This window comes from Euleptes europaea, chromosome 1 (genome assembly GCF_029931775.1).
Source record: "Euleptes europaea isolate rEulEur1 chromosome 1, rEulEur1.hap1, whole genome shotgun sequence".
In the NCBI taxonomy this organism is placed as follows: domain Eukaryota; kingdom Metazoa; phylum Chordata; class Lepidosauria; order Squamata; family Sphaerodactylidae; genus Euleptes; species Euleptes europaea.
In genome coordinates, this window is record NC_079312.1 from 173,502,969 (window position 1) to 173,514,784 (window position 11,816).

Sequence of the window (11,816 nt, forward strand, 5' to 3'; positions counted from 1 at the left end):
CGGCTCCCACCGCGGTTTTCCACCCCCTCCCTTCCTCCCTTCCCCCCTCCCCTCCCCCCTTATGTACCTGTGGAATGCATCTGCCTTCCTCCTATCCGAGCTGGCAATTGGCTCGGATAGGAAGAAGGCAGGCATGTTCCTTTTGCCCCCGCCTACCTGCACCAGTCATAGCAGGCAGGAGGCGGCGAAAGGTGACAAGTGGGATTTTGCCTTTAAAACGAAAAAGAGAAGGAAGCCTCCTCCTTGCTTCATGCATATATTTATTTATTATGTAAAACATTATGCATGGTGATATTGCAATATTAACAACATAAACAATGTTGAGAACAACAGAAGCAGTGTACATGATCACAGAATCGTGGCTTTACGTATGGTTGTTAAGAGGATATCAATACGGACAATGAGTTTGGAAATGGTTTATTTCTCTACTTTCCTCCCAATCAGCCTCCATAAGGCTCCCTTCACATCCCTATTTCTCAGGCTGTAGATCAGGGGGTTCAGCATTGGAGTCACGACCCCATAAAAGACAGACACGACTTTTTCCCTGTCTGTGAAGGTCTCAGCCTGAGGCCTCACGTATTCGGCCATGGCGGTGCCATAAAAAATGCCCACCACCGCCAGATGAGAGCCACAGGTTGATAAAGCCTTCCCCCGTCCTTGGGCTGAGCGGATGCGCAGGACAGCCAGACCAATGCGCCCATATGTCAGCAGGATGAAGGCAAAGGGGAACAGAACAGTGAGGACGCTGGATATCAGCATGCTGAGCCCGCTGGCGCTAGTGTCGGAACAAGCCAATTTCAACACAGCTTGGAGCTCACACGTAAAATGATTCACCACGTTGTGACCACACAAGCTTGCTTGCATGCTGAAAAAGGGGACAATGGTCAAGACGAAAGAGCTGAGCCACAGGCTGACTGCCAGTATGATGCACACCTTTCGGCTCATGATCAAACTGTAGTGGAGCGGGCTGCATATGGCTACAAAGCGGTCATAAGCCATGATTGCTAGCAACAGGCACTCCGCCACGCCCAGGAAAAGACCAATGCTCATTTGCGCAAAACATCGACCAAAAGGAATGCTGGGCTTGTCTTTGAAGCAGTTCGCCAGAATCTGTGGGACGGAGGTTGTGACATAGCAGACGTCGATGAAGGAGAGGTTGCTGAGGAAGAAATACATGGGTGTGTGGAGGTGAGGATCCACCACAATCAACAGCACAATGAGTCCATTCCCAGCGATGGCCACTGCGTACATCACCAAGAAGAAGACAAACAAGGCGGCACGCACCTGGGGTTGTCTGGAGAAGCCCGCGAGCACAAACTCAGTCACTGTGGTTGCGTTACCCCAGTCTTCCATATTTGCTGTAAAAGGAAAATTGAGAATCACAGTGTCGTCTGAATGAAATTCCATCTTGCAAGCTTGTTTTTTTTTGCCCTTTTGTTAAATGTTGAAATAGAGAATCAAGTGAAAATCTTTTTTCTCATTGACCCACACACACTGGAGAGAGCATGCATGCAAGTCAAGCTGGTGTGCCTTTCAATCTCAACTGCAGCAATTGCTCTAATGCACAACTTATGGTAAAAGCATTAGAGGAAGAAGAAGAGTTGGTTTTTATATGCCAACTTTCTCTCCCCTTAAGGCAGAATCAAACTGGCTTACAGTCACCTTCTATTCCCCTCCTACAACAGACACTGTGTGAGATAGGTGGGGCTGAGAGAGCTCAAAGAGAGCTGTGAATAGCCCAAGGTCACCCAGCTGGCTTCATGTGTAGGAGTGGGGAAACAAATCCAGTTCATCCGATTAGCATCCGCTGCTCATGTGGAGGAGTGGGCATATAAAAACCAACTACTCTTCTTCTCCTTCTCCTCCTCCTCCTCCTCATCGGGGGGGGGGGGAGATTGTTCCACTGTAGTCTCAGAGCAGTGTGATATTAATTCACAATTGGCTGTGCATTCTGAACCAGCTTATTTAATTTATTTTTTTTAAATACCCCTCTCCTGTGTAATAAATACTGAGGATTTGTGTGTTCCCAGTTATATGGGGGGAAAGGAATAGAAGACGTTTAGGAATTTTGCACATTTACAAGTATTTGTTTTTCATGAGAGCATGGTAAGCTAACGGGTCGTCACCCTAAAGGAAAGACATAAATACCCCAATTAGATTAAACAAAGGCTTTATTAATTATTTTAATTGATTATTAACCATTAATTATTCTAGGTAAATGAGAGCGGTTACCCTAACAGGCTAACCAGTGTTTGCTCCACCCTGCCCTGGCTTTAAGCAGTTGGTCACTTGCATAGCAGCTCTTTGCTCATCTGCCTGCATACCCAGAAATGTACTGAGAGATTCCATTGATCAAGGCTTTTTGCCTTCTCCACGGGTCAGCATGAAGATTCAGATGCCAACCAGCAGCGCTGAAAAAAAGTCTCTTTCTCAGGCACTTGGATCAGACAGCCCAAAGTGTCCAGTGTGGATATATCTCCCTATCCTAAGATACCTCAGGCTGTTCATGGGTTTTAGGTGTCTCTATCTGGCATTTCATTGCTAATACTTCCTTATATTTGATTATTACAGAGGTTCCCAAAGTGGACAGTACCATCCCCTGGGGGGTGGTGGGATTACCTAGGGGGGGCACTAAGAGGCAAGGGGGAAGTAGGGGGGCGCTAGAGGTGGGCCCCTTCAACTGTGTTGTTCACTAATTTGCAATAGATTAAGCTATGACACCAAGCTGGCAAATGTGGTGGAAACTATCGGAATTTTCCCCCCAGACTTTGATGCGCTGGTACCACTGGATCAAGTTCATCAGTTTTGTTGAATAAATTTCAACTAAAGAGTTTTAATTTTATTTTGAATAGATGTGCAATTAATTGTTACTGTTTTGAAATTTTATTGTTGTTATCTTCTTTAGTGCGTCATGCAAACACCTATTTTGAATAATGCTTTTTATAGGGTAGGGGGTGCTGGGGCTGAGTCTGTGGAACCAAGGGGGCGGTGGCCCAAAAGTTTGGGAACATCTGGATTATTATAAAGAAATCACTGACCTCATCTGTTGTTAGGAGTTTGACAGAATCATTGCCTGCCCTCTTTACAATGGTGTGTCACCACAGCTCGACCCCTGGGGACATGTGCAGCCAAGTGCCAGGTCAAAGAAGAACTCATGCCATATAAGCACCAACTCATGTGAATAGCTGTAAAGGAAAACAAAAATCAAGTCTCCTCCCTTGTAGAACCACAACTAGCCCAATATGCTAAGACAGTGATACTGGTACCTTCTTAGGACACTGAATCAATATACGTTGTTTAATCTCAAGGCCTGCTCAGTTCAATGGGGCTTTCTTTGAGGTGTGGATGGGATTTTCTTTTGTGATCCTTGTCACACTAACTGGGAACAAAGAAGACCCATCGTATTTAATGAGACTTCCACCCAAGGGGAAAAATGTATATTATTGGTCTGCATGCCAGAGTCCTCTCTCCCATCATACTTCTATTAGAACTTAGTTAGAACTGGATGAGGAAAAAAAGTATAATGTTCATAGTCCACAGGTTTAGTTAATGGTTTTGTTAACATTTGCCAACAAGATTGAAGGTGACACAAAAGACGCAATTATTATTCTCAAGTGTTAGCTGCATTTTGAAAAAAGTTAATACAAAAAGAGAAGAAGCACATTTCGCAATAAGATCATAAGAAAGGCCATGCTGGATCAGACCAAGGCCCATCAAGTCCAGCAGTCTGTTCACACAGTGGCCAACCAGGGGCCTCTAGGAAGCCCACAAGCAAGACGACTTCAGCAGCATTGTCCTGCCTGTGTTTCACAGCACCTAATATACGTAATAGGCATGTTCCTCTGATCCTGGAGAGAATAGGTATGCATCATGACTAGTATCCATTTTTACTAGTAACCATGAATATCCCTCTCCTCCATGAACAGGTCCCCCCTTCAAGCCTTCCAAGTTGGCAGCCATCACCACATTTAGGGGCAGGGAGTTCTGCAATTTAACTATGCGTGTGTGAAGAAATACTTCCTTTTATCTGTTTTGAATCTCTCACCCTCCAGCTTCCGCAGATGACCCCGCATTCTGGTATTATGAGAGAGGGAGAAAAGCTTTTCCCTGTCCACTCTCTCCATACCATGAATAATTTTATAGACCATGCATAATTTTTAGACCTCTATCATGTCTCCCCTTAACCACCTTCTTTCCAAGCTAAACAGCCCTAAGCATTTTTACAGCTCCTCATAGGGAGCGGTTCATCATGTATTAGATGGTAGAATAAGAACCACTCTCAAAATTCAGTGGCAACCAAAGATCTGGAATAAAAACCTTCACCAACTACATCAAACCTATGAAGTCCTTCCCTCACCCACCTATTAAGAACATAATGTTTTGAAGCTGCCTGAGAGACTATCAAAGTCAGTGTTATCCACTCTAGGATTGTAGCCAAAAGTCTTTCAGATCACCTACTATGAGACCATTTTAACTGGAAATGCTAGGGATTAAACATGGAACCATCAGCAAAGAAGATGCTTTACCAATGAACCACAGACCTTTCTGAGGGGGAAGACATTGAGCGATGCTCTGTTTCCAAGTGGAACAAAAGGGAAGCCCTGCTGCATCAGATCAATGGTCCATCTAGTTCAGCATCCTATTCCCTCCAGCAGCCAATCCAATGTCCAAGAAGGTATACATGCAAACTAGACAACCCTTGCTCTTACCCAACCCACAGCGTATCACACCCATCTCCACTACTTTTTACATACACATCGAAGACCAGGTTTTCTCAGTCAAGGTTTTTTTTTTTGCCAAACTTTTCCCCTAAAACTCAGCTGACAAAAAATCAAAATACTACAAGTGGTGAGATGTGGATTCCAAGTTATGTCTTGAATAAGATTTCAGTCTAAACACCTCCAAGTGAACTTTAGATTCCATACATTCATATACAACTAACTTCATAGATCTGTGCAAAAGAAGTCTTAATGGCAGATGGTACAATCACCTTTGGAATCATTAGCAGAAGTAATGCTAATACCTTTTTGCAAATCCACCAAAACGATTCTGCATGAACTCAAAAACTCTGAAATATATTCTGCAAATGTTATGCGAATGGGCCTTATTTTCTGAAATTATTAAATAAAGATGCCTCGTGGTTCTTACTTCAGTTTCATCTTCTATTTTATTGCAGTCAAGAGTTTCAAGCATAATCCAGGATGGTTTCACCAAAGCAGTTATATTCCAGTCATGACCATTTAAAAAGGCATAGTTCTGTTCTGAAGATGACAACTGTCTTTGGGAACCCAAAGGGACCACATCCCATGGAGACAATTAGCCAAGAGAAGAAGAGTAGAAACTAAAATCAGCATCTTGAGGTTGCATCACTACTCACTTCAGATTGAACCAGTTAATGAAGACATTTCTCTAGACACATTAAAAATACATAAGGTGGTGAAGGAATTCACTCCAGTCTCTGAACTCTATCTCCTATGGAGATAGACTCCTGTCTAAACCCATTCAAATTAATAGGCTTAGTCTGGAATTATTTAATTTAGGATTACACTGCCTGATGCTTAAGCAATATTCTGTCCCTCAGAACTAAATGTTAAAACACTTTTTCTTGTGGATATTGGGATATTTGGCTAATAGAGCAGAATTTGCCCAGTCGTAGAAGAGTGATACTGAGTGTAATAAATAAATCTCCCAGGAAGTATATTGCAAAAAATAAAACTTACATTTATTCCAGTAAATTCTGTTCATGTTCAGGTTGCAGTAGAAAAGAAGAAAGAGAAACCCAATCTAAAGAGCACTTTTCCCTGTCACAAGTGGCCAGCTATTCTGGCATCATGTGTATGGAAGTCTGAAGAACTGTTTCTGCAGGAGAGAGATGTAGATATGTGTGACTCTATAAAGATCAATGTGGAGAGTGAGACAGCAATGGACACACACACAGAGAGGTGGGGTCAGAGGGCAGCTCCCAGGTTAAGACAAAGAGAGGGACATCCCATTCTAGGAGGTAATACTTATATACACTTAGAATGATGTAGCACCCCCTTATGTCCAGGCATGCTGAGTTGCTTACTCCAACAGTGGATGTACTATGTGAATCCATTAATACAGACAAATATCATTCTGACATTGAATCAATGTTAGTTGAGGCCAAAAGGGAGCTCAGAGCAATTGTAGCAACATTTTTTTATGAGAGGAGCGCAATATATACCTGTGGCTCTCCCATTATGTACAACTAAGGTTTCAAATCGCTTCTATAAGCAGCACTGGTTTGGGTGCAAGGGGTTTCACCTTCAATTGAATTAATACAATTTAAATGGTTGGGAACAACCTTTGAAGTGCCTAGGTGTGCACCTTCTATGGCTCTCAAATGAGAAACAGGTCTCACATCACTTGTAAATTTGGCCTGGCTAGCACACTTTCCCTTCACTCTCTGATTTTTGTTCAGTTTCAGTTTAATTTGTAGCTTCATAACTGATCCTTATACAACGCCTTAACCCAATGGATGAGGAATTGACCGAGTAGGATCTTTCCCCTCCTTTTCTAAAATCCAATGGGGCCCATTTAGGTTTTTTTTTAGCAATCAGTGGTAGTATTATGGATATTGATTTTCAAGAAACTTTGGCTATAGCGCACAGTGTGTTCTCCCCTACAATTCAATTTAGCTCCAATCCCACATCAATATGCACATTCTCTGAGCAGAAGATTCTCTAGCCAAAGAATTACTGTATCTATAGCTAAATTTCTGTTCTCTGCAATGAAAATACAGGCCGAGATCATGTCCTGTGTATATTTTACTCCGATTTTAATCCTTACACGATATACCAGATTGAATGATATAAGTGGAGATTTGATGTAAATAATTAATTTAATAAGAGTGTAAGCCATAATAATTGACTGACAGACTGATATTGAAAAGCTGAAGACATCTTGCAAAGATGTTCCTGGCTTGGGGCATCTTTTGCAAACATTGGTGTCAAATGAGATTTTGCTTTAAAACAAGAAAGAGAAGGAACCCTCCTACTTGCTTCATGCATATATTTATTATTTAAAACACTATGTATTATTGTACATAGTGCAATAATAACAAGCACAAACTCCGTCACAGTGGTTGTGTTACTCCAATCTTCCATATTTCCTGTAAGAGGGAAATTGAGAATCATAGTAAAAGCTGAATGAAATTCCATCTTGCAAACTTGTATATTGTAATATTAACAACATGAAAAACGTTGGGAACAATAGAAGCGGTGTTCATGATCACAGAAATGTGGCAATACATATGGTTGCTGAGAGGATATTAATATGGACATTGAGTTTGGATTATTTCTCTACTTTCCTCCCAATCAGCCTCCATAAGGCTCCCTTCACATCCCTGTTTCTAAGGCTGTAGATCAGGGGGTTGAGCATTGGGGTCACAACCCCATAAAAGACAGCCACTATTTTTTCCCTATCTGTGAACGTCTCAGCTTGAGGTTTAAGGTATGCAGCCAAGGCGGTGCCATAGAAAATGCCCACCACCGCCAGATGAGAGCCACAGGTTGATAAAGCCTTCCCCCGTCCTTGGGCTGAGCGGATGCGCAGGACAGCCAGACCAATGCGCCCATATGTCAGCAGGATGAAGGCAAAGGGGAACAGAAGAGTGAAGACACTTGTTATCAGCATGCTGAGCCCATTAGCACTAGTGTCAGAGCAAGCCAATTTCAACACAGCTTGGACCTCACATGTAAAATGATTCACCACATTTTGGCCACACAAGCGTGCTTGCATGCTAAAAAAGGGTACAATGGTCAAGACGAAAGAGCTGAACCACAGGCTGACTGCCAATATGATGCACATCTTTCGGCTCATGGTCAAGGTATAGTGTAAAGGGCTACATATTGCCACAAAGCGGTCATAAGCCATGATAGCTAGCAACAGGCACTCGGCCACTCCCAAAAAAAGTCCAATGCTCATTTGTGCAAAACAGTTACTCAGAGGAATAATGGCCTTGTCTTTGAAGCAGTGTGCCAGCATCTGTGGGACGGAGGTCGTGACATAGCAGACGTCAATGAAGGAGAGGTTGCTGAGGAAGAAATACATGGGTGTGTGGAGATGAGAATCCACCACAATCAACAGCACAATGAGTCCATTCCCAGCGATGGCCACTGTGTACATGACTAAGAAGAGGACAAACAAGGCAACACGCACATGGGGTTGTCTGGAGAAACCGACAAGCACAAACTCCGTCACAGTGGTTGTGTTACTCCAATCTTCCATATTTCCTGTAAGAGGGAAATTGAGAATCATAGTAAAAGCTGAATGAAATTCCATCTTGCAAACTTGTTTTTTCGCCCTTTTGTTAAATGTTAAAATGGAAAATCGAGTGAAAATCTTTCTCATCCAGTTGGACCCACACTGGAGAGAAATACTTGCAAATACCGCTGGTATGCTTTTTCAATCTCAACTGCAGCAATTTCTCTAGTGCCCAATTTACAATAAAAGCATTACTAGGTTAATCTGATTTTATCCATTGATATCTGCATCTCTACAGAAAGCAAGCTAATATTAAATTGTAGTGGGAAAGAGATGTGTAACCAGATGAAACTGCAAAATTCATTTCAAATACATGTCACTTTTTTCTTGATTGTTTCCTAGCGATCTAATAGTTTAGTTTGTACAATATTCGTTCAATTTTATGTGCTGTCCTTGTTGCATCATTAAATAAAATTATACCATGTTTTGTAGTGTCAAGTCAAGTCAAGTTTATTATATAAGGCCATAGGCCATTACAATCTAAAACAGTATGACAATATGACAACAGGTTAAAATGTACAGAACAAAATCATTAAAAAATACAAAAATTAAGAAATTAAAATGCGCCCATTTGGCTCTGTCCAGCTTTACCACCTTTTGTGATTTGCTTCACCCTGATTTTCTTGGCCGCCAGGCCTAACAGTGCCATTTTGGGGGAAATATAAAGGTCCATATCTGATAACAAATAGATTAATCTGTCAGCATCAGATGATAATTGTGACGCTGAAAAAATGTTTGCCAAAAACATGATCCAGGGCTCAGTGTCTAAAGGACAGGACAGGACATAATGGGGAAGATCTTCTACTAAGCCACCACATAAACAAATGTGTTGAGCCAGAGGGTTTGGGTTTTTTAAAACGGCCTGCAAGGAGTTCCGTGGGCATAATTTAGAAACTCAGTGATGTAAGGGCTGCTCTGAGGCATGTTTGTGTGGATATGCTTATACTGTGTTCCATACTTGTTAAGATAATTCTGTTTCAAGCACAGGAGGAACAAAAGCAGTTGCATGTTGACTTAAAGAGACTTTATCAGTGTTGAGCCAGAGCCAAACTAGATGATGCTTTTTTTTTTTAAGAGTCATGTCCGGATATCCCCAGCTGAAAAATAGGGGAAGTTATTTTGGCTTGGGAAAATGGCATGTGGGGAGGCACCCCACATCACAGTTCCAAGCTGAAATTCTAAGGCCTGCCTCGCCTGGCACAAACTTGGGTCCTCCTCCAGCATGGGCCTGCTGGTAAGTGTGGACCAGTGCTTTTTAAACATTCAGGTATGTGTATCCCCAACTGAAAAAATGAGGAAAAATTATTTTGGCTTGGGAAAATGGGGTGGGCAGGGGGAGGCACCCTACATCAACAGTTCCGAGCCGAATTGGGCTCTCCCTCATTTTAAAAGATGTTTCAACAAAAAAATCCATTAGATCCTAAAAACAAAATTACTCTCACAACTTAAAGATCTGTTTAAATATGCTACAACTGCTGCCAGGACAGTTCTAGTGAGGAAGTGGAAGCAACCATTTCTCCCGGACATAGAAGGATGGAAAGAAAAACTAATGAAATGTGCCATTGTGGCAAAAAGGACTAATATGATAAACACAAGCAATGATACGAACTATGAGCAGTTTCATGAAAAATGGAAATTATTTTATAAGTATGTTGAGGTTTAATGCTAACAAAAAAAACATGAGAAGAAAGTAGACACTAATTAATCACAATGATATTTAATTTCATTTTAGATCTAGATATCTACTTTGTAGAGATACTAAACTTGTCTGATATACATAAGGAGATCATCTTCTGATTATACTATATGTTTAACACACCCGAATATCTTTTTCACTCTATAACCTGGAGAATCATTAGACTGTAAAATGGTGTTGAAAAATAGGGTAATGCAGTCTGCTTGATCTGTTTTTGGATTTTTGTTCTTTTAATTGTATGTTGGACACCCTTACTTTTCCCCTTCTCCCTTTTTCCTTCTGTACCCTTTTTAAAGCAAAATAAAAATAAACAATTTTTTTAAAAATGATATTTCTCACAGCTGCTGCATGGCTGCAGAGAGAGCAAGTGGGGTCTGGGGGACCTGGATCCTCCTCTTTTTAAAAAATTGTAATGTCTAGCTTGGCCATTAGAATTAATGATGAAGCCCATTCTTTCTTGAGACCTGCAGATGCACTATGTGAATCCAATACAAATGTTATCCTGACAGAAGACCTGCCTTATACTGAATCTGCTGCTTGGTCTTGAGCAGAGGTCTTTCACATCATCTATTTATTGCTGGGCCCTTCTTAAACTTGAACCCTGGCCCTGCTGCAGGAAAAGAAGATGTACTGAGAGATTCCATTGATTGAGGCTTTTTGCCTACACTGGTCAGCATCAAGATTCAGATGTCGACCAGCAGTGCTGAAAAAGCATCTTTCTCAGGCACTTGGATCAGACAGCCCAGTCTGGATATACCTATCCTAAGTTTGGATATATCTATCCTAAGATACCTCAGGCTGTTGATGGGTTTTAGGTGTCTCTATCTGGCCTTTTATTTCTAAATACTTCCTTACATTTAATTATTATAAAGAAAATCACCGACCTCATCTGCTGTTAGAAGTTTGACAGAATCTTTCCCTGTCTCTTCATGATGGTGTTTCACCACAGCTCGATCCCTGCGGATATTTGCAGCCAAGTGCCAGGTCAAAGAAGAACTCATGCCATATAAGCACCAACTCATGTGAATAGCTGTAAAGGAAAACAAAAATCAAGTCTCCTCCCTTGTAGAACCACAACTGGCCCAATATTGTAAGATAGCAATGCTGGTACCCTCTCAGGACAAAATGATGTCAGCTTCTCTGATGAGAACTCCAGCAATTCCAAAAGCAGGGAAAGAGGATTATTTTAAGCAGGGGTACTGAAGAACAAATAGGATGGGTCTATCACTGGGTATTGCCCTGACCTGGATGGCCCAAGCTAGCCTGATCTCGTCAGATCTCAGAAGCTAAGCAGGGTCAGCCCTGGTTAGTATTTGGATGGGAGACCACCAAGGAATACCAGGGTTGCTGTGCAGAGGAAGGCACTGGCAAACCACCTCTGTTAGTCTCTTGCCATGAAAACCCCAAAAGGGGTCGCTATAAGTCGGCTGAAACTTGACGGCACTTTACACACACATCACTGGGTATTAGGTATGACAGGTAACTGAAAACCTCAGAATTCAGACGCTCTGGACACTAGCCATGGAGCAGAAACAACCTCACGTAACACCTCAAATTTATTTCCAAAGCTGATCCATCAACTGCCAAGTGCTATCCCGGCTTTCTCCTGAAAAGGGAGGTTAGTATTTGCTAGCCACTATTAGAAACAGAATTTGGTCTGGTTCAGCAGAATTGTTGGGCTAGCCTATTTTCCGCCCTTTGATTAATTATCTGTGTATAAGCAGGGGTGTTTCTGATGACCCATTGCCACAGGCCTGATCTAGCAGCTCAAAGCAACCTGGCCTTTCATGATGGAGAGCCAGTGTGGTGTAATGGTTAAGAGCAGTGGACTCTG

The 11,816-nt window shown here is 42.0% G+C and overlaps 2 protein-coding genes across 2 annotated transcripts; both read right to left on the bottom strand.

The window, feature by feature from the left end:
- Positions 1-417: 417 nt before the first annotated feature.
- LOC130477701 (olfactory receptor 13H1-like) lies at positions 418-1,407 on the bottom strand. Its single transcript, XM_056849751.1, has one exon. The coding sequence runs from the start codon at positions 1,405-1,407 to the stop codon at positions 418-420; it is 990 nt and encodes a 329-aa protein (XP_056705729.1).
- Positions 1,408-7,314: 5,907 nt separating this feature from the next.
- Positions 7,315-8,250, bottom strand: LOC130477711 (olfactory receptor 13H1-like). The gene has a single exon (XM_056849762.1). The coding sequence runs from the start codon at positions 8,248-8,250 to the stop codon at positions 7,315-7,317; it is 936 nt and encodes a 311-aa protein (XP_056705740.1).
- Positions 8,251-11,816: the final 3,566 nt, after the last annotated feature.

Coding starts and splice junctions, on each gene's coding strand:
- LOC130477701 (XM_056849751.1), bottom strand. CDS start 1,407: ATGGAATTTCATTCAGACGACACTGTGATTCTCAATTTTCCTTTTACA.
- LOC130477711 (XM_056849762.1), bottom strand. CDS start 8,250: ATGGAAGATTGGAGTAACACAACCACTGTGACGGAGTTTGTGCTTGTC.